The following is a 23,678-nucleotide window of genomic DNA, read 5'->3' as shown; positions in this document are numbered from 1 at the left end:
ACGCTTCCAGAAGCAGCTCCCACAAGTTGGATTGGTTGGATGGGCACTTCTTTGAGCAGATTGAGTTTCTGGAGCATCACATTTGTGGGGTCAATTAAACGCTCAAAATGGCCAGAAAAAGAGAACTTTCATCTGAAACTCGACAGTCTATTCTTGTTCTTAGAAATGAAGGCTATTCCATGCGAGAAATTGCTAAGAAATTGAAGATTTCCTACACCGGTGTGTACTACTCCCTTCAGAGGACAGCACAAACAGGCTCTAACCAGAGTAGAAAAAGAAGTGGGAGGCCGCGTTGCACAACTGAGCAAGAAGATAAGTACATTAGAGTCTCTAGTTTGAGAAACAGACGCCTCACAGGTCCCCAACTGGCATCTTCATTAAATAGTACCTGTTAGAGCCTGTTTGTGCTGTCCTCTGAAGGGAGTAGTACACACCGGTGTAGGAAATCTTCAATTTCTTAGCAATTTCTCGCATGGAATAGCCTTCATTTCTAAGAACAAGAATAGACTGTCGAGTTTCAGATGAAAGTTCTCTTTTTCTGGCCATTTTGAGCGTTTAATTGACCCCACAAATGTGATGCTCCAGAAACTCAATCTGCTCAAAGAAGTGCCCATCCAACCAATCCAACTTGTGGGAGCTGCTTCTGGAAGCGTGGGGTGCAATTTCTCCAGATTACCTCAACAAATTAACAGCTAGAATGCCAAAGGTCTGCAATGCTGTAATTGCTGCAAATGGAGGATTCTTTGACGAAAGCAAAGTTTGATGTAAAAAAATCTTATTTCAAATACAAATCATTATTTCTAACCTTGTCAATGTCTTGACTCTATTTTCTATTCATTTCACAACATATGGTGGTGAATAAGTGTGACTTTTCATGGAAAACACGAAATTGTTTGGGTGATCCCAAACTTTTGAACGGTAGTGTATATATATATATATATATATAGTTTTTATAACAGGGTTAAATAGATGTAAATTACATCCATATATATGAGGTAAAAAGAATTAAAATACGATTTCCATTGTTTTTCATGTGTTTTTTAGTGTTATCTTGAGTGAGGCTGGGGGTTTTAAGGCAAAGGGCATCTCTGATCTGGTGTAATGACCAAAGTGCTTCTGGAGATCCCATGTAGTATAACTGGAACATATGAGCAAAATGAATAGCAGATATCCTATTGCCAGTATTTTTACCATTTTGTACCACTGCTATATCAGCATTTGCACCCGGTCACCACATTGCATGCTTGGATGAACCCCTGAAGGTACTTGATGCAGGCTCTAACAAAAACACAACAATGAACCAGTGCGCTTGCACACACACAATGCATAGACCTCCATATTCCAGAGTTAACCACAGTAGCACCAACCATTCCTTCCTGTGTCAAACAGATCAAACAGCATTCAGACTCATGCCTCATCCTAGTTAACCCTCCTGCTGTTCATGCGTTACCAAGGAGAGCACAGATGCACACCCATATCCATACAGGTCTCTAGTGCCTTTACCTCTGGCCTCCACATTCTGCCATCACCGGTCAAACAGTGACACTGTGACGAGGCTGAGTTGCATCCGTTGACGTTGGTGGTAAGAGGAAAAAAGGAAAAACAATCGTAATATAGCACGCACACAGGCTGTGTATCAGCTGCCCCAGGACAGACAACGATCTGCTTGGTTTTTTTTTTTCCCATAAGGAAAATCTTGGAAAAGCCGCACACTGTAATGACAGGCCAGAGTGGCTCCCCAGATGGATCCTGTTTATGTTTCTGTGGGGTCCATAGTTGGACAGTATGAAGGCTCTTTTATCTTCATGATGTGTTGGCTCTCTGATTATGTCGGCACTTGGTAGGACCATCGTTTATGAACAGTTACGAATATTATCACTTAACCATAATAAAAAAGAACAGGCAGTGTACATTTCCAATATCGTCTTAGGTGCTCAGGATGGGAGGCTGCATTATAATGACTGATTTAAACCATTACTGTTGTCATTGGGAGATTATTTGTGGCCCTTATTCACTATTGGAAGGAAGTGTGGAGATTTCCATGGATAGAACCTTGGATGGCTCAACCAATTTTTCATTTTAGCAGCCCTCCAATCGATGTAATTGTTTTTGGCTTGACCAGAGCGCCATCATAATCCCGATGAAACTTGGTGGATCTTGGACTGCCTTTCAGTGTTTCCCACAGGCGGAGAATTTACTTGTGGTGGTGGGTGGCGCGGCATGTGACGGGCGGATCAGTAATAAACTAGTCAAAGGTTAATAAATAACTATGGGGCATCTGGGTAGTGTAGCAGTCTATTCCGTTGCCTACCAGCACAGGGATTGCCGGTTCGAATCCCCACATTACCTCCGGCTTGGTCGGGCGTCCCTACAGACACAACTGGCCATGTCTGCGGGTGGGAAGCCGGATGTGGGCATGTGTCCTGGTCGCTGTACCAGCGCCTCTTCTGGTCAGTCGGGGTACCTGTTTGGGAGAGAGGGGGAACTGGAGGGAATAGCATGATCCTCCCACGTGCTACATCCCCCTGGCAAAACTCCTCTGTCAGGTGAAAAGAAGCAGCTGGCGACTCCACATGTATTGGAGGAGGCATGTGGTAGTCTGCAGCCCTCCCCAGATTGGCAGAGAGGGTTGAGCAGCAACCGGGAAGGCTCAGAAGAGTGGGGTAACTGACCAAGTACAATCTGGGAGAAAAAGGGGGGGGGTCCAAAAATAAATATATAAATAGCTTTATTACAAACAAATAACTACTTAAAATCCAGGGTGCAGGGTCCAGGGTGTCTCCCCGCCTCCCCTCCCAGTGACAGCTGGGATAGGCTCCAGCATCCCGTGACCCTGAGAGCAGGATAAGCGGTTTGGATAATGGATGGATGGATGGATGGAACTACTTAAAATAAATATCTACATGTCAACACAAATAACTATTAAGAAACTTACACTACCGTTCAAAAGTTTGGGATCACCCAAACAATTTCGTGTTTTCCATGAAAAGTCACACTTATTCACCACCATATGTTGTGAAATGAATAGAAAATAGAGTCAAGACATTGACAAGGTTAGAAATAATGATTTGTATTTGAAATAAGATTTTTTTTACATCAAACTTTGCTTTCGTCAAAGAATCCTCCATTTGCAGCAATTACAGCATTGCAGACCTTTGGCATTCTAGCTGTTAATTTGTTGAGGTAATCTGGAGAAATTGCACCCCACGCTTCCAGAAGCAGCTCCCACAAGTTGGATTGGTTGGATGGGCACTTCTTTGAGCAGATTGAGTTTCTGGAGCATCACATTTGTGGGGTCAATTAAACGCTCAAAATGGCCAGAAAAAGAGAACTTTCATCTGAAACTCGACAGTCTATTCTTGTTCTTAGAAATGAAGGCTATTCCATGCGAGAAATTGCTAAGAAATTGAAGATTTCCTACACCGGTGTGTACTACTCCCTTCAGAGGACAGCACAAACAGGCTCTAACAGGTACTATTTAATGAAGATGCCAGTTGGGGACCTGTGAGGCGTCTGTTTCTCAAACTAGAGACTCTAATGTACTTATCTTCTTGCTCAGTTGTGCAACGCGGCCTCCCACTTCTTTTTCTACTCTGGTTAGAGCCTGTTTGTGCTGTCCTCTGAAGGGAGTAGTACACACCGGTGTAGGAAATCTTCAATTCCTTAGCAATTTCTCGCATGGAATAGCCTTCATTTCTAAGAACAAGAATAGACTGTCGAGTTTCAGATGAAAGTTCTCTTTTTCTGGCCATTTTGAGCGTTTAATTGACCCCACAAATGTGATGCTCCAGAAACTCAATCTGCTCAAAGAAGTGCCCATCCAACCAATCCAACTTGTGGGAGCTGCTTCTGGAAGCGTGGGGTGCAATTTCTCCAGATTACCTCAACAAATTAACAGCTAGAATGCCAAAGGTCTGCAATGCTGTAATTGCTGCAAATGGAGGATTCTTTGACGAAAGCAAAGTCTGATGTAAAAAAAATCTTATTTCAAATACAAATAATTATTTCTAACCTTGTCAATGTCTTGACTCTATTTTCTATTCATTTCACAACATATGGTGGTGAATAAGTGTGACTTTTCATGGAAAACACAAAATTGTTTGGGTGATCCCAAACTTTTGAACGGTAGTGTACATGTTGGAATACATTTTCCATTTTCAGAATATACTTAAGAAGAAGAAAACACAGACTTTGACTCTGCTTTTTGATGAACATGTCAAAATAACTACTTAAAAATGAATAACTATTGCATAGTAAAATAAAAAGCTCACATTTTCAAAATATAATCAAGCGCTCAAAACACTAATGACTCTTTTGGTCCAGAGTTGTTCTCTCGAGCCTTTTGTCATGTACCTATTTGCACAGTTGGCATTCCCTGTTGGAACATTTCATTTTCCTTGCTTTGCGGGAAGAAAAAAAAAATTCTAACGCCTGTCTGCATGGGTATGCTTCAGAGGCAGGTCTGTTTAATGAGATTTGGAAGCATGCAGCCAGGTGCTCTCCTCTCAGCTTGTGTCTTCAGTCAGTTTTGACCTGAAATAGAAACAAACTTGCATAACCGTTTTGAATACAACCATTTTTGAAGACTGCACATGACTCTCTTGCATGGTTGATAATCACTTACCATGCTCTTTGCTGAGAAGTCTCATTCACAGTTCATGCTGGAGACAGGGATGACCAGGCCCACTGCAGCCAGAAGACTCAAACCGGGGTAGATCTCTGCCCACTGGTGAAAGAAAGAAAAAGCGTCAGTCAACCTGCTTGTATTTGGTCCAGCTTTGCATGATCTCACATGCAAAAATGTCAGTAGTTGCACGCTCCTGTTAAAGCGCTCTCCACCACCATCATCAAAACATCAAATGAGGGAATATCTTTTGGAAGAATGGTGTTGCATCCCTCCAGTAGAGTTCAGAGACTTGCAGAATCTATGACAAGGAGCATTGAAGCTGTTCTGGAGGCTTGCGGTGGACCAGCACCTCACTAAGACGCTTTATGTTGGTTTTTCCTTTAATTTGTCACCCGTCTGTGTATATATGATGGATTGTGCCTTTTTACCCTTTAAGTCTGTTTGTACAAGGGGGATGTGTGTGTATTGTGAGTTCATGCAAAGGCTGCTGAAAGGCCAATGGTACAAGGCAGTCATATTGTTTGTTGAAGGTTAGTGTTTATAAGAGGTTGAAAGGTCATGTGATATTTAAGAAAAATGGTCAGAAAATGTCAAGATGCTCGGGAATAGCTAAAAAAAAAGGCTTTTGACCATGTTAGTTCAGCTGACGCGAGGTGATAAGGCTACAAAAGGTCAAACTATACAAGCCAAAGCGGTAACTAGATTTTCCCAAACAAAAACTTGACGGTAAGTGGTCCAGACTCACAAATTTGATGATAAATCTCAGCACAATGCCTTTGTTTAAAGTCACACACCCTCAGACTCACGCCTAGTCCCTCTTGCCATCCACGCCCTGTATCTCCATATTCGAAATTAATTCCATCTCTGTCATTTTGTTCTTCTCCTCAGTTCATTCAGCTTTCTAATCTCTGAAACATTTGTTTTTATGACATTCCTACTGAATTAGGAAGCTCACAGTTGAGAAAGATGGGAAAACAGGACAGACCGCTGGTAATGATAAAAGCAGGCAATATTAAAGGTCACAAGGTGGGTTTTATACCCTTGAAGTTCTGTACATGGCATGCCTTTGACGTTCAATTTCTCCTTTTTCTTTTCCATCTTGCACGCCAAGTGCTTACCCTGTCATTCCACCCCTCTGTTCTTCTGTCTTTTCTTATCCCTCCTTCTCTTGAGGGTTGTTCTGTCCCTCTAAGCTCCTACTTTAATAGTTCAGTCTCCTCTATAGCTACATCACAGACGCAGTGCATGTGTTTGTTGTGGCTTGTGGCTTGTGGTTTCAGTTGAATAAGGGCATTTTCACATTAGGCATGATTGCTTTGTACCGTGCCTGAGTACGATTGCACCCACCCCGCCGGTCATTTTTCACATTAGTAATGCTATTCCGTACCCGAGTACACTAACGTATCTACACGCAAGCTCGGCGCATGCTGCACGCATACGCAGATTTCGGAGGAGACGGGCGGCATTGAGAAATGCCTTTGTAGCATAGCGGTCCACATCTGTGTTTTTGTATAGTTGTTTTCACACCTGATGCGAACCGTACTTGAGTACACATGAACCGTACTTGAGAACACCTTTTCAAGTGGGTACGGCATGCAGTGTTCACACTGCCCAAATGAACTAGACTTTGAGGTCAAGTGTACTCTGATCCAGGCCTGGGTCCCTAGTGTGAAAGCATCCTAAGGCTGTGTGTGATAGTCACTATCTCTTACCTACATTATTTCACATTGTTTGTTTCTTATACCAGTTACTAAAGGATTCCTGTACCAGTATTCTATGGCATTACAGTGGATGGAATGCACACTCAAAGACACATGCATTTCTACACACACACACACACACACACACACACACACACACACACACACACACACACACACACACACACACACACACATACACACACACCCCTCATTATCCAATATATAGGTCATACCCTGTGTCTGACTCACTGCCACATCTGTGTGTTACTTGAGAATAATTTGAGCGTGCTGTAAAAATTTTACCGGAAGGTGTGCTCCAAATATAGGGGCATCACACTGTGCAGCCTCCCTGGGAAAGTCTACTCTAGAGTGCTGGAAAGGAGGCTCTGACCGATTGTCGAACCTCGGATCCAGGAGGAACAATGCGGATTTCGTCCTGGCCTTCGAACAATGGATCAACTCTTTACCCTTGCAGAAGTGCTGAGGGGGGCATGGGAGTTTGACCAGCCAGTCTACATGTGTTTTATGGACTTGGAGAAGGCTTATGACCGTGTACCCCGGAGCACTCTGTGGGGGGTACTGTGGGAGTATGGGGTACTGGGGCAGTTGCTACAAGCCATCCGGTCTTTGTATAACCAAAGTGAGAGTTGTGTCCGCATTCTTGGCACAAAGTCAAACATGTTTTCGGTGGGTGTGGGACTCCGCCGAGGTTGTCCCTTTTTTCTGATTCTGTTTGTGATATTCATGGACAGGACCTCAAGGCGCAACCAAGGTGAGGAGTGTTGTCCATTTTGGCAACCTCAGAATTGCATGTCTGCTCTTCGCAGATGATGTGGTTTTGTTGGCTTCATCAGAACACAACCTCCGGCACGCACTGGGGCAGTTTGCAGCTGAGTGTGAAATGGCCAGGATGAGAGTCAGCACCTCCAAGTCTGAGGCCATGGTTCTCTACTGGAAAATGGTGGATTGCTCCCTCCGGGTCGGGGATGAGTTGTTGCCTCAAGTGAAGGAGTTCAAGTATCTCGGGGTCTTGTTCATGAGTGAGGGTAGTATGGAGCGGGAGGTTGACAGGCGGATTGGTGCTGCATCAGCAGTAATGCGGACGTCGTACCGGACTGTTGTGGTGAAGAGGGAGCTGAGCCAGAAGGCAAAGCTCTCAATTTACCAGTCAATCTTTGGTCCAATCCTCACCTATGGTCATGAGCTTTGGGTAGTGACTGAAAGGTTGATATCGCGGGTACAAGCGGCTGAAATGAGTTTCCTCCGCAGGGTGTCTGGGGTCAGCCTTAGAGATAGGGTGAGGTGCTCGGACATCCGGAGGGAGCTTGGAGTAGAACCGCTGCTCCTTCGCGTCGAAAGGAGCCAGTTGAGGTGGTTCGGGCATCTGATTAGGATGCCCCCTGGGCGCCTTCTTTGGAGGTTTACCGGGCACGTCCAACTGGAAGGAGACCCCAGGGGTAGACCCAGAACTCGCTAGAGGGACTACATGTCTAATCTGGCCTGGGAATGACTCGGGATCCCCCAGGAGGAGCTGGAGGGCGTTGCTGGGAAGAGGGACGTCTGGAGTGCCCTACTTAGCTTGCTGCCACCGCGACCCGACCCCGGAGAAGTGACCGATGATGAGATGTCAAAATTTTAAGTTTTACCTTTCTACATTTAAGTGTTATTGAACCCTAAATCACCTATCTTAAACTGTATACACATCCGCATACATTTTTCCAGATTAAAGCTATCAATCTTGCACATAATCATGTCGCCCTCTTTCGGTTAAACGTTTCACCCTACCACTGCTCTGCTGGCCCCACCCTGATGTAGTGCCAAAGATTTTGAGGTAAATTTAAAAAGGATTACAAACTGTCAGAGTCAAAAATGCATCTCCACACCTATGGTTTTCGACACTCCTCTTTCTCCCACCTTGCCCCCCACCCCACATTTTTCACAATTTCGTATTGGCCAGAGACATACTGAAACCGTATATTGCATTACCCACTAAACTAGTGTGTTATTGGCAGCGCTATCTCTAGCTAACACAGTTGCGTCCATGAAATCTAAAACACACCTCATAGGATGTAATGCCCTATAACAAACTGTAGACCACACCGTCTCATTAAGGTGAAGTGCTTTGTCATTCATTGAGCCGTAGTGCGTTCCTTCATGTTACATTTGTATTAAACTCTGATTCGAACTGTTGCAGACGTTATTTTATATGCACCACTGGAGTTGTATTATTTGTGGCATATGAAGACTATAACACTATAAGCTGCAGTAGGGACAGAAGTAATATTCAGTGAGCTTGTAAATGGACTAAATCAGGCTGTGTGCATGAGTGTGAGTCTGTAAGTGTGTGTGTGCGCTTGTACAGGCCTGCATGCGTGCTTTCCTGCCAGACATGAGGGGGAATACAGCCCATGAGTCAACTATTCTCGGCTCTAAAACGTTGACACACACATGTACACACAACCATAGTATAGAGCCAGCTTTTTTATTAGAACGAGAGATGAAATTAATTTCCGCCAAAATAATCCAGTGGGAAGTACTAACCATTAATAGGCAATGACAGCAGCTAAACTGTGCCTTGATGTTTGTTTGACTTTTTTAAGGGTTTGCATTAAGGCCACCTCACTCATGAAAAGAGAGGTCGGCGAAGCTAAAACGAGAGTTTTACTCCTTTCTGAGCACTAATGTTGGTTTCAAATTAATCTAATTAAAATCTCCACCACAAATCGTCGCTTTTCTCTCACATGTCTCTCTCTGTCTCCCTTTCTCCCTCCTGCATTCTCTCCACTTGCAGGCAGGCGTGGGCTCTGGTCTCGGTGGTAGACGGCGGCAATGCTTCGTGCTCGGAGGACGTTAGGGAGCACGAGAACCATGACACGGGAGGGAAGGCCCTGGCCAGACGTAACTTCACCACCGTGGACGGAGTGGGCTTCTCTGTCACCGCCTACAGCGAATGGAGGAATGGTAGGGAGCAACTTGTGGCCTTATCCGTTCAGAACCGATCGATTTACCAATATTTGATTCACCATAATCTAAATTAATGTTTCACTAGATTTTTTTTGTGGCATTTGTCAGTGTGGAGTTGATGTCAGTTTAGCTACAAAGGTTGTGTCTTCACAGATAGTATTGTTTGGTATTTGTATACACAACAGCCTTTTAATAGCATAAACATTGTTTAAATAAAGCGGGTAAGTTTCTGTTGCGGCGGCATAGTGGCGCAGCGGTTAGCGCGGTCGCCTCACAGAAAGAAGGTCCTGGGTTCGAGCCCTGGGGTAGTCCAACCTTGGGGGTCACCCCGGTTGTCCTGTGTGTGGAGTTTGCGTGTTCTCCCCGTGTCTGCATGGGTTTCCTCCGGGGGCTCGGGTTTCCTCCGGGGGCTCCGGTTTCCTCCCACAGTCCAAAGACATATAAGTCAGGTGAATCGGCCATACTAAATTGTCCCTAAGTGTGTGTGTGTATGTGTACACACCCTGCAAAACACGCGTTGATAGTCACACCAATTCACTGTGAAACATGAACTATGAAATGACACATTTTGGGAAAGGTTTAGAAAGGAAAAGAGGAGTTTTCATACAACTACAAGTCTTCCCTTTTGTCCAGGGTTGAGATTTGGATCAGTACCTACAGTTAAACAGAGCAGATAATCACTGTTGAAATTTGTGTTACCCTCTTGATACTCTCTTTGAGTTGTCAGTTCTCTTTATTTTAAGAAGTGACCATGGTTAATGAGCAACTAAGAAGGCGATGACAAACCACTTTTTTCCCCTGGAAGAAAATTACTCAGTTTTCATTACAAAGAACTCTGCACTGTATATATTTGAAGAGCACATTTCATCTAGACAGATCAGTCTGTTCTTTGACTGTCTTATTTATTCTCATGGTTCCCGATCTCAGCTTTATGTAGACTGAATGGAAGCCAGGTCCTGAGAATAACATGTGACTGATTTTATCACTGTATTTTTTTTTCTGTAGTTAGATTTCCTTATTAAACCCTAAATAGCATTTTTCCGTCTCCATGCCTCGGGGTTTTGGAGACCTAATACCGTCTGCCACCTCTGCTGCACAAATGAGCACTTTTCAGAAGTATGCACTGGATGGAGACGAGCTGAAACTGTGTTTTAAATTATTACATTTTGCCATTGTCTGTGTGTCATGATATGTTTTTCTTAATTCCTCCAAAGTTAACTATTTATATAGTTAGCAGCTGATGAGTGTGCGACGCACGAAACAGGCCTGTACTGCAATGTATTAAACTTTTTCCCTTGCATCTGTGTTGATATATATATATATATATATATATATATATATATATATATATATATATATATATATATATACATATATATATATATTCTCAGCAACCTACGCTCTTTACTACTATACCTAACCTTGGTTGAAGTTTTCCGAACCCGTTGACTTAAATGCTCAGACCTGATAATATGGTTTCCCAGGATTCCCCATCTCAGGCTTTCAGGTGGATGCGGTGGACCAGGTAGTGCTTAATTTGCAGGATGAAGTGCAGCAGACCTGGCAACCCGGAGATCAGGTTGTGATTGCCAGCACAGATTACTCCATGCACCAGGCTGAGGAGTTCACCCTGCTGCCCTGCGCTCACTGCAGCAGCAGGCAGGTCAGGATACGAGGTGAGCAGGGATAATAGTTTTTGTTTGTGTGTGTGTGTGTGTGTGTGTGTGTGTGTCCTGCTGTTCTGACCTGTGTCTCTTGTAATCTGACTCTGAATCCCACTGGAGGCACCATCTTTAAACAAACAGTCTTACATCAGCAAAAATAAACAGACTGGAGGACAAACAGAGCAAGAAGATGTGTATAATTGGGGTAGTGGGGTTGCAGATGTAATTTATTGTAAGATATTTAAAGTCTTGATCACACACTACTCCAAAATACATCCTTGTACCAGGTCATATACCCATCATATGTTGCATTTCTGCCCTCAGTATAAGTATCAGTATCGAAGCTGCACTATCTTTTGACAGAATAATGCAGATAACACAAAACGTATTAGAAAACTCAATGTTGAGGTCATACTAGTAGCAGCACAAGGTTACTTCATGATTTCACTAAAAATGATTAATTTAATTTTTATCTATTTTGCTAAATTTTGTGATAAGACGAGGCTTTGATGTCAGATTGGCAAAAGCGTTAAGAGAATTTCGTCAGAAGTGTGTTTTCTGAGCAATAACATCTTAAGTAAGGTTTTGAAACCCTGCTCCACCCTATCAGGGACCGCCAACTCTGGCCATCAGTCTCTCATACTCACTTTCTGTCCATCAATGCTGTTTCATAAGCCCATTAACATAATCTCAACATTCACCGTCTCCCTCCCTGGACGGAAGTACATGTTTTGCTTGTTTGTCGAGGGAAATGACCGAGCAGCTTACACAAGAGTATCCCAAATACCTTTTTTACCCTCCAGGAGCTGGCCATTTTGTGTTTTGCTTGTGATTCTGCTTGTCTGCTACTGTGGATTGGTTTTTAGTGCGAGTAGTTTGTGTTGGTGCAGTGATTATATGTTTATGCCAGGTGCTTTAAATGAAACTCACTTCCTCTGGGCTGCAGTTAAGAGCATGCCATTCTTGGAAACAAAACAAATTGGTGTAATTTAGCTGTTAACGCTGACATTCTGGATTTTGTCCGAGGCATTTGATAACAAAGTTTCAGCAGTAACTACATCTTGCTCTCCTTGGGAAATGTTATTTAAGCAGCAGGTGCCAGACTGTGTTAAATATTGCTGTTATACTAGATTTCTGCTTTGCTGCTATTCAGCCTTTATTTACTTAGCCGTTTCTCATCTGTGGGTGGACCAATCCACATGGGAAAGATTGACATGTGTTTATGGTGAATAACGGCTTGCCTGCTGGGTTTTATCTAGTCCATTGCTGTGGTTCTTTGATAATTTGACGTTAATTTCTGCCACCCTGCGATGCGTACACTGTTTGGCAAAATGTACATGCAACATGCATCTGGCTGTCCCGCCAGGGAGGCCCCAGTATAACCACATAGGGGAGGTCATAGATGGGGTGGACATGCGTGCAGAGGTGGCACTGCTCTCCAGGAATATTCTCATCTACGGGGAAGTGGAAAATTCCTGTTATGGAAACAACGCATGCCAGTTCTACAACCACGACACCTATGGAGGCCACGTCAAGGTATGTGTGTGTGTGTGTGTGCAGTATTGGGCTTGTGTCGAGACTACGTCCTGTCCGTGCTTACCGATGTTTTCATGTCTGCGTCTTTCAGTATGACGTTGTATTTTTCCTTATGGTCACTATGTCCACAATAATCAGCATGAGGATTTCCATGTTGCCGAAGTGAACGGTGCACATATCATATGATGTACTAACAGTTCTCAGGAAGAACTGTATGTTTTTCGTTCTCGACTTAGTGCTCACTCCCAGTGTTCGCTCTCTTTTTGTCTTTTTTCTTTGACAGCACATATTCTTCACAAGGTACTCAGTCTATAAATCTTCCCTATGAGCACCGTACCGTAAGGTCACTATAAGAACAGAAGCATCCATGCTCCTTGAATATGTGCACAAATTTGCACCAGAGATTCAGACAGATAGAAAGGCAGACATATCTTTACGTACATAAGGTTTATAATGACTCTCTTGTGACAAATTAAATATTTATTCACAATAATTTGCTTACTGGTTGTTATATATTCATTCAGATGACATGCAGTGAGAGTCCTTTGACCTTGCCTGACTGGTCCTCTTTAATTAAATGAAAAGAAAACACAGATTACTCATCGCTCACCGAACTTCTATCCAGGAGTTAGAAAGAAAGAAGTCGTCTTATGAGTGTGTGTTTGGGAGAAAATGATTTTGCTGGTATGTGTGTCTGCATTTTTGTCCTTGTGTAAAGTGGGTAAGTTACAGTTAGCTGGAAGGATTGGCCAATATCCCTTTAACAGGAACCAGACCCGTGCAGATTTGTCCAAGACCTCCTGGAGAGTACTGTTCAGAACTGGACAGTATGCGCTGGGTGTGTGTGTGTGTTGGCTTATGTGTTGATGTGCGTATGTAACCCTATTTGATCTTGAGTCCTTTTTTTGTGCATGATGGTGTGCATTTTAGCATTTTATTTTTTCGTTAACAACTCATGTCTTGTGAAAAGAAATGTTGGTGGTTTTGGCCTCAATTTGTCTCTTGGCATGAAGCCAACAGTGCAATAGTTCATGCTAGTTCATGCTACTGGGACTATAAACAATTCAGAGAATCATGGGTTTTCTAGGAGAAACAATGGGATGTCAGTGGATAAAGAGGCCGTTTGGAGGCATAATATGAACTTGTTTCACTCTCTGCAAGGCTTGTATAGTAGTAGACTCTATAATGGCGAACTCTTTTGAATTATTTAAATGCCGTTTCTGTGGTTCCTGTGTCCTTATTGTCACTCTCCTCTCTCCCTACTATCCCACCTTGGCCAGATCTTTGGGAACTTCTCATCGGTGCATCTGTCCCATGTGGAGCTAAAGAACATGGGCCAGCAGGGAGAAAGAGGCCGCTACCCGCTCCACTTCCACATGTGTGGGGACGTTGACCAGAAGGGAGGCTATAGGGAGCCCACCTATGTGGATGGACTGTCCATACACCACTCCTTCTCTCGGTGCCTTAGCATACACACCACAAATGGGTTGCTGGTTAGTAAGACCGTTTGTGTGTGTGTGTAGGTGTGTGTGTATGTGCGTATATGCATGTTTGTTTTAAGCGTATCAGTATTGTCTGGTTGGCGTGGAGGTGTGTGTATGTGTGTATATGTGTCTGTGTGTTTTGTCTAGAGAGATGGACGGATATACATGAACACATCTGTATTTGGAATACATCTCGCTAATGAGTACCATGTTAGGCTGGCTGTTAAAGTGCTCATCAATAACAGCCTCACTCTCTAGATTACTGTAATGACCTCTTTCCTCCCTTTCTTCTCCCCCCTCAATTCCTCCTTTTCCTTAACCTCTCCCCCGTCAGTTACCCTCATCTCCATTTACTGTTATTTCTCCATCTTGCCATCCTTGTCCTGTTTTCTTATGGCATTTTTCAGACGGAGTTAAATTCTGTTCCTTACCTGGGGCAAATTTAGATGTTTTCATTAACTCTGTCAGATAAGTGAAACCACATGAGGAAAGCATCAACCTCACACTCACAACACTATGTCTGGTAAACCGCTAAATCACTCTCTGCATGCTTGCATGTTGTTGTCAATGCTGTGCAAGATTGCTTGCTTGTGTATATGCTATGTCCCCTACTGACGTCAAGCACTGACCGGTTATCGTTTGTCCTTGGGGCCATCACATAGAGAGCAGTCACTCCTAGCTGCATCGAGGAAATGGAATGAAGTAACGCTGGATAACATTGTCTGACTCCGCTGCGTTTCCTCTTCCGGCTGTCACAAGGATAATCCCTAATGTTTGATTCTATAATGTAGTATCTGTGTGGTGTAGATCCCTCAACTAGTGCATCTAGTATACCACTCACGAGAGGCTGTATTTTAGTTTGATTATTTGTGTTAAGTTTTCATCTGACAGCTTAAATGTTTTAACATTTTTCAGTATGGCTAGAATTTATTTATGCATAGCTGGGCTCCAGGCCATAAAAAATAAAAAATCTCATAAAAATCTCATTTTATAAATCCATCCATCCATCCATTACCTTAACCACTTATCTTGCTGTCAGGGTCGCGGGGATGCTGGAGCTCACTCCAGCAGTCACTGGATCAATAGTAAAAATAAAATTTCATTTAATTTAATTTTAAACTAAATTAGAAATTGTTCAAAAATATTTTATTTTATTTTTTTAAATATCTAAATTAGATTTAACTTGATTTAATCAAATCAAGTTAATTGAATTGTGCAAACTAACTACAGAGCTCTTGTGGCCTTTACATTTTTGCATTTATTTTACAAACACTTCCTGGATGTTTCTTTGTGATACTTTTTTTTTTTTTTGCGATTTCTCTTGTTGACCGTACATGTTCTTCTAGTGTATTTTGATTTAAATTCTGTTTTCCTCAGTTTACTTTCCCCTTTCTTTATTTTTTTCTTCTCTGGGTACAGAGTGATAACACTATCTACAATGCTAATTTTTTTTTTATAACTCTGCTGCTATAAATACTTTGTGGGTTTCCTGACAAACTTCTCCTTTTGTGTCTGTTTTTGTCTTCCTTCTGTGACTCAGGTGAAGCACACTGTGGGCTATGACACTTTTGGCCACTGTTTTTTTCTTGAGGATGGAATTGAGCAACGCAACACTTTCTATCACAACTTGGGTCTTTTAACCCGACCTGGGACTTTGCTGCCGACCGAGCGCAATGAGACTGTGTGCACCAGTATCAAGGACAATGTCTACAAGGGCTACTCGCCCTCACCCAGCACAGAGTGCAAGTAAGAGATCTGGCAGTGACTTTCTGTATTTTGGTTGGAAATATTATGCAGATGTAGAGCTGGTAGGTAGGTAATGGACAACAGGACTGTTTTCATCAGCATCAAAGATAGAAAACCTGAGTGGAAGTGAAAGGTTAGCATACTGACCCCTCATGTCAGGGATTGTGTATAGTTGTAGCTTCAATGTCAAGCGCTAGTTGAGACAATGTATGCAAGCTTGCAACTGTACAAAGTTCACCTAAGTTGTCTTTTTAGTCAGCTTAGTTACCTTGGACAGACAAAATCATGGAACAAACTTCTAGTCCTTGAAAACCTTGGGGTCAAAAGAACATACATGCTTCACTGGATGTGCAAATAAAGTGCCTTTTGTGTCTGTGTCGTGTCTGGAAGCTTGGTAAGATAGTGCAGGCATACTTTGATAAAAGACAGTTCATTCCCACTGTGAAAGCGATACTGTACCCTTGTAGTAGTGGATGAGAGCGATAGCGGTAAAATGGTCTTATCCATGTAATAACAAACTTGTCTCTCCATGGGATGTTTTTCTGTTGTAGCTGTTGGCAAAAAAGGGGCCTCTGTCTGGGAGGCAGACCCGTTTCTTCTCAGGAGTGGGTGTGTGTGTGTGTTGGCAAAGCTGTCCAAGTCTAGGATTTATATTGGAGAAGTGGATTATTGAAAAAAATCTAAAGGCTCACACAAATTCTTTGATCTCTGTGTATATTCGTCAAAACTTCTGATATGCCAAGGAACAGCCCTTAATACCCCTTCTTCCTTATATAATGTTTTCCAGGGCGGTTTCAACATTCTGGATCGCCAACCCCAACAACAACCTAATCAGCAATGCTGCGGCTGGTTCTCAGGTAGGAATATCAAGAAGAAATGAGAGCAAAGCTTCAAAATAACTGGTTATCCCTGAATTGTAAGGAAAGCTAAGGTAGGGTGATAAGGTGATAGGGTAGGGTGAATTTTGTCTGATGTATAAATCTGATGTACAGATATGTCTGTCTCTGGCCTGGGTGTATTAATGCTAGGGTGGTGGAAGGGTAATATCCAGTATAAGTTCCACAACCATGAACAAAAACAAGCCTCTGCTAATTCTCAATAAAGGGTATGAATATGTTTAATAGTATGAGTATGAAAGTCTGTTCAATGGTTTCCCTGCACCAAGGGGTATCATTTTTGGTTCTGTCTGTCAAATACTTTTATGGGAAAACCAGCTGCAGCTAATTACATAACATTTTCAGGTAATGTGGGCAGGTCCTTAGTTGATCAGATTGAATTTTAGAGGAAACTGGGTCAAGGTCACAAAAAAGCCAAACTCATTCTGCAGTCATGACTTTGTTAACCCGGTTCAGTTAACTTCAGATTGATTGACTTTATGGGCTCTATTTTAACGAGCTAAGCAAATGGTCTTAAAGCACATGGCGTAAGTGCATTTAGGGCATGTCCAAATCCACTTTTGCTAGTTTAATGGTGGACGATCTGAGCACAAAGTAAAGGGCATGGTTCCAAGGTGTTGTACTTTATCATAGGTGTGTTTTAGGCGTAACATGAAATAAACCAATCAGCGTCATCTCCCCAAATTCCCTTTAAAAACCAGGTGCGCTTGCACCTTGGCAGATTGCTATTATAATGACAGATTTGCCAAGTCAAGTCAATTTTATTTGTATAGCCCAATATCACAAATTGCAAATTTGTCTCGGATCTTTACAGCAATACAACATCCTGTCCTTAGACCACTGCATCGGACAAGGAACAACTCCCTAAAAAAAACCTTTAACAGGGGAAGAAACCTCAGGGAGAGCAAGAGGAGGGATATCTCCCAAGATGGACATATGTGCAATGGATGTGTGTACAGTTAAAGGGAAGGTTTACAAGATGGTAGTGAGACCAGTTATGCTGTATGGTTTGGAGACGGTGGCACTGACCAAAAGACAGGTGGTGGAGTTGGAGGTGGCAGAGTTGAAGATGCTAAGATTTTTGTTGGGAGTGACGAAGAAAGACAGGATTAGGAATGAGTATGTTAGAGGGACAACTCAGGTTGGACGGTTTGAAGACAAAGCAAAAGAGGCAAGATTGAGATGGTTTAGACATGTGCGAAGGAGATATGCAGGGTATATTGGGAGAAGGATGCTGAATATGGAGCTGCCAGGGGAGAGGAAAAGAGGAAGGCCAAAGAGGAGGTTTATGGATGTGGTGAGGGAGGATATGCAGGTGGCTGGCATGACAGAGGAAGATGCAGAGGACAGGAAGAGATGTAAATGGATGATCTGCTGTGACAACCCCTAACGGGAGCAGCCGAAAGTGGTAGTCATCATCGTAGTAGTAGTAGTAGTAGTAGTAGTAGTAGTAGAGCTCAAGATAGAATATACGGTTTAAGGAAATCAGACAGGTATGATGGGGCAAGCATGGCCATTTAGGATTTTATAAGTCAGTAGAAGCACCTTGAAGTCTGATCTAACATGGATAGGAAACTAATGAAGGGAAGCAAGAATTGGTGTAATATGATAAAATTTTCTAGTTTTAGTTGGGATTCTAGCTGCAGCATTTTGAACCATCTGAAGACTTTAAGTACTAGCATGTGGCAGACCTGAAAGCAGAACATTACAGTAATCATATCTAGATGAAACAAATGCATGTATTAGAGTCTCTGCATCAGCCATGGACAGAAAAGACCGAATTTTAGCTATGTTACATAAGTGAAAAAAGGAAGTCTTGGTGATTTCTCTAATGTGTTAATCAAAGGAAAGGCTGGGATCAAACGTAACACCAAGATTTTTGGCTGCCAAACTTTTTGAAATCACAGAGATGTCGAGTGTTACTGTATCAAATCAGTGTCTGTGTCTAGCAGGACCAACGACCAGCATCTCAGTTTTATCTGAATTTAAAAAGAAATTTAGTGACATCCAATTTTTCACAGCAGCCAAGCAGGCCTCTAAAACAGTAGTTTGAGTACGATCATCAGCCCTTATAGGTAAATACAGCTGAGTATCATCCTGTGTATTAATTTTTGCTTAGCCAAGAGGTGAAATATAAAGAGAGAAAAGTAGAAGGCCAAGATCCAAGCCCTGTGGTACGCCATATTTAACGTCAGAGAATTTCAATGTAATATTTTTATAGCAGACAATCTGTGTTCTTCCAGATAAGTAGGACTTGAGCCAAGAGAGCTAGGCCAGAGACACCAAAATTACAATTTATTCTGTCTAATAGTTTACAGTGAATGGTGTCAAAGGCTGCACTGAGGTCCAGTAGTAGAAGCACAGAGGTGGAATCAGAGTCCATAGCAAGTAGAAGATGGTTTACACTCTGGTCAGAGCAGTTTCAGTGGAGTGACAGGCCCTGAAAGCTGATTGAAGAGGTTCATATAGATATCAAAGAAGGTTGAATCAGTTCATCTGGATACAACGTTTATTGACAGATATGTTTCATCACTCAGCTAAGTGACATCTTCAGTCTAAACTGACTGCAGGTATCCCCGCCCTTGTAAACAATACAGTACAATGCAGTTGCCTAATGGCCAAAACCAACGACCAGTTTCATATGCAAATATGGGTGTGACCATTGATTAGAGTGTCAAAGGTCATGTGTACTATTCAGAGAAGATTAGGGAATGTTGCTATCACAGCATTCTAAGATGGCAACAGATGTATAATGACTGAAACCAGTGACCAGTTTCATGTGCAAATACGGGTGTGACCATTAACTAGAGTTTCAATGGCCATGTGTACTATTCACAGAGGATTGGGAAATAGTTGCAATCACAGCATTGTAAGATGGCGACAGATGTACTCTTAGCCCCCCGCCTCGGTTCAGGGATGGTCATTCCCTCTTAACGTAGATGGCCTATTTGACTCCCCGTTCAAACCATCGTTCCTTTCTATCAAGAATGTGCACATCCTCATCCTTGAAAGGGTGGCCACTGGCCTGTAGATGAGTGTAGACTGTGGAGTCCTGGCCTGACATGTTAGCTCTTCTGTGTTGTGCCATTCTTTTGGCCAGCTTCTATTTAATTTCCCCAATGTACAAGTCACTGCAATCCTCCTGGCACTTAACAATGTACACTATATTGCTCTGTTTGTGCCAGGGGACCCGATCCTTGGGGTGGACCAACTTTTGGCGCAGTGTGTTTTGGGGTTGGAAAGCAACTGAGACGCGGTGTTTGGAAAATACGCATCTCAGCTTTTCCGACACTCCCGCCACATATGGAATCACCACTGGTTTACACTTAGGCAGCTGTTGTCCTTCCCCTCTCTTCGATTGGCTGGTGCACTGTTTGGCCATCTTCCTGGCTTTGACAAACGCCCAGTTAGGATAACCACACTTAACCAGAGCTTGTTTAATGTGGGATTTCTCCCCTTCCACAGCCGCTGTGTCAGTGGGGACGTTGTCAGCTTGGTGGTACAGTGTCCTGATGACTCCCTAGTTTGTGCTCCAGTGGATGATGAGAGTCAAACCTTAAGTACTGATCAGTGTGTGTTGGTTTGCGGTAAACATCAACAATCAAATGTCCCCCATCACCAATTGCAATTTCACAGTCTAAGAAGTCTAACCTGTCATTTTTCACATCCTCCCTGGTGAACTTGAACTGATTCAACCGTCTTTGATTTTCTTACCTGGATTATCGTCGTTCATAGTTTTCTTCAATATGGGTCAAAAGTTGTTGATACACAACTCTTTCTAGTAAAGAAGAAGAAGAAAGAAAGCCACTTTATTTTGTCATTGTACAGGTTACAATGAATTTGTTCTCTGCATGTAACCCATCCTATTGTATAGGAGCAGCGGGCAACTGCAGCACCCAGGGACCAACTCCAGTTCTTCCTTCCATTGCCTTGGTCAGGGGCACAGGCAGGAGTATTGACCCTAACATGCATGTGTTTTTGATGGTGGGAGGAAACCAGAGCACCCGGAGGAAACCCATGCAGACACGGGGAGAACATGCTAACTCCATGCAGAGGACAACCTGGGATGACCCCCATGGTTGGACAATCCCAGGGTTTGAACTCAGGACCTTCTTGCTGTGAAGCGAACGCGCTAATCACTGTGCCACCGTGACACCCTGTCTTAATAATTTGACCTTAAAATAACAGTAAAATACTTCACCATTGGGTCCGCGGTGGTGTAGCGGTCTAAGCATCGGCTTTGTGTCGATGCAGTTGGTCACTGGGGACCGGGGTTCGCGCCCCGGTCTCGTCAGATCCGACTATGGCCGGACTCGATGAAGCAGCAATAATTGGCAATGCTGTCTTCGGGAGGGGGGGCGGAGTCGGCTTGTGTTCGTCACGTGAATGCGTCTCTAGGTGTGTCGGAAAAAGCAGTGGTTCGGCCTGGATTCGCCTTGTCACGAAAGTGGGGAGGCGTCTCCTTCGAGACTGCTGGCCGGAGAGATGCAGTTGGCGAACGCATGCAGTACGAGAGTGGGTGTTTGAACTAAAATAGGGATCGATTGGCCACTAAATTGGGAGAAAAAGGGGGAAAATCAGAAATAAATAAATAAATAAAAGTACTTCACCATTGACTTTAGATCAGGTTTTTACTGATCAATCACGAAATCACTTTCCGCTGCCTCAGGATTGCAATGCACCAACAATACATTGCCTGACCACACCGTATTTTATGATCAACATGCCCATGGGTGCTCAGGTGGGCGCAAGTACATTTGCTATTTAAACAATGTGAGCACTGGATGGGAAAATGACAACGCTGTTGGTCTGAAACTTGAAAAGGCACTTGCGCTGGCTGCACTTGGCGCCACTTTGCGCTGGGTGTAAGATAGAGCCCCAAAAGGTTGACTTTCTATTGCAGAGTTCTTCCTGTCCATTGCTTTATTGAAACATGCATTGTTAGTTGGTTAGTACTGGTTGAAGTTCAAGTTTGGTATGCGTGCCACTACTTTTTTTGTTTGTTTTAATCACTTGACAGAATATACCTCGGTCAATAACAACAGGCCTTTTAACATTAATTGGTGGGCACTTCGCAAATGTTTGCATAGCAATCAGAACGAAACTGTGTCTATTAGTTTTCGCTGGTTCTCAGACTACCCTCAGGCCAAAAACTAATCTGAAAATCCTATCAAAATAAGGAATTATACTTTAAAGAAATGAACAACCACAAGGATAGACCTTCCATGACCCTTAGTGCGTATATTACATGAAGCTGCACCGGCTTAGGTGTTCTTCAATTTTGATTTAAGGTATATATGCTCATAAAAAGTATTATCCCTTTAAATAAAGCTAATAACATAGGATTTAAAAAAGTCAAGTGTCTGATAGGGGAACGCAACAAATCTAGTGAGCTCTTGTTCAATATGTTCAGTGATGAGGGTCCCTCATCCCTAGCTTCTCTTCAAGCTTTCTCAAGCGTGAGCCGCATTGTAATGTACTTTGTGTTGAAGAGGGATCCAAGAATTTCCGGTCCTCTATTCCTTTTAACAGCCTTGGAATTTTATGAATCCCTAACCCCCTTAACTCTGATGAACTCTTCAACTCAAAACAGGGTAGATTTTATTTTTAACCAAATTTTTACCCACCACTCTTTGCCCTAGGATGCCGGAATATGGTATGTGTTCCACAGCTCTTCTACAGGAGACTCTCATGGGCTGGTACCAGAGACCAAGGCAGAGCTCACTCCCCTGGGAATCTTCTACAACAACCGTGTACATTCCAACTTTAAGGTACTGAAGCAACCAATCATCACGTACTCTGCAAATTTAAGGCACCGCTTATTGTTTCAACACGTGTATCGAGGCGTCACCGTTAATAGGCAATAGGTTCAGTGACCTGGAACCAAATATTCACCTTACATTAAATGTCGTCACACAGTAGCCATAAGTGGGGTGTTTCTCACATTGGCGTCAACTCAATGTGTGCTTTCTCTGGTATATACTGTATGCCAAAAGGCAGCTAGCTATACTGTACAGTTAACATCTGCACTTTGCCAAATATCTTGGTGCTATACTCTCTCTCTCTCTCTCTTGCTCTCTCTCTCACTCTATCTCTCGCTCTCTCTCTCTCGCTCGCTCTCTGTCTTTTGCTCTCTCTCTCGCATATTAAATGTATTTGACTTCTAAATATTGTGCTTGTGCTGCGTATAATTCTCTGTCCACTTGACTCCTGCCAGAGAAACACACACATACATCAACACTCACACAGTGCTGCATGCAACAGACACACATGGTAACCTCTACAATAGTGCTCTGTTGATGTGTGTGCAATAGCAGAAGCCAGGCAGGTGAACTGTAAGTTCTTTGTCCACTCTGACCACAGGAGCCTCTCGTATAGAGTAAGGAGCCCCCGGGCCTCAGACTATATTTCAGTTATACCACAAGACCTTCTCAGAGCACAGCTTTCCATATACTTCACACACACACGCGCGCGCGCACACACACACACACGCACGCATTGGCTCTTCAATTCAAGAGCAATGCACCATCTGCTGCTTCAGTTCATATGTAAGCTATTTAGCTGCATTTGTCATCATATAACAATATGCTTTTTTTTTTAATAAAAATTTCCCTGCTTTTGTTGTACCCTGTACAGTATCAGTCCTTGAAAACTGCTATCCCAGGATTTAAATTCAGTGCGTTTTTTTTTCTCAACACACATGAAAATGTATCACTGCTGTGGGAACCCAGTAGAATCTGGCCCATAGTCCATCCTCAGGGTTCCCACATACCCTGGAAAACTTGGACATTTACAGACCGGCTTTCCAGTCATGCAAGACACCTGGAAAATGATAAAGTTGAGCAAATGTCCCGGAAATATTATTGAGGCACATTACTGAGGTAATGGAAAAAATAAAGTTAGATTGTAAAATTGTATTTTTCTTGCTGAGATCGCATATTTTCAGTGTAATTTTTAGCCGAGATTTATTTGGCTGATGAGATTGTATATCAATATTTGAAGTTAGGGGGGTAAATTCTCTTACCAGCTCAAAGGTAGCCCATTTAAAGCTAAAACTG

At 42.9% G+C, this 23,678-nt stretch overlaps 1 protein-coding gene across 3 annotated transcripts in view; it reads left to right on the top strand.

Moving 5' to 3' along the window:
• cemip2 (cell migration inducing hyaluronidase 2) overlaps positions 1-23,678 on the top strand; it is a 51,312-nt gene that overhangs the window by 14,919 nt on the left and 12,715 nt on the right. For all 3 annotated transcript variants that reach the window (XM_056275132.1, XM_056275121.1, XM_056275140.1), the window contains exons 5-11: positions 9,122-9,291; positions 10,779-10,970; positions 12,325-12,494; positions 13,775-13,987; positions 15,519-15,724; positions 16,512-16,581; positions 22,263-22,391. In XM_056275132.1, coding sequence (XP_056131107.1) covers positions 9,122-9,291; positions 10,779-10,970; positions 12,325-12,494; positions 13,775-13,987; positions 15,519-15,724; positions 16,512-16,581; positions 22,263-22,391 — 1,150 coding nt within the window. The remainder of the gene's footprint in view (positions 1-9,121; positions 9,292-10,778; positions 10,971-12,324; positions 12,495-13,774; positions 13,988-15,518; positions 15,725-16,511; positions 16,582-22,262; positions 22,392-23,678) is intronic.

Source organism: Lampris incognitus, chromosome 1 (assembly GCF_029633865.1).
Source record: "Lampris incognitus isolate fLamInc1 chromosome 1, fLamInc1.hap2, whole genome shotgun sequence".
NCBI classification, from domain to species: domain Eukaryota; kingdom Metazoa; phylum Chordata; class Actinopteri; order Lampriformes; family Lampridae; genus Lampris; species Lampris incognitus.
The sequence above is the reverse complement of the archived record's forward strand: the minus strand, read 5'-3'. Positions and strand labels throughout refer to the sequence as shown.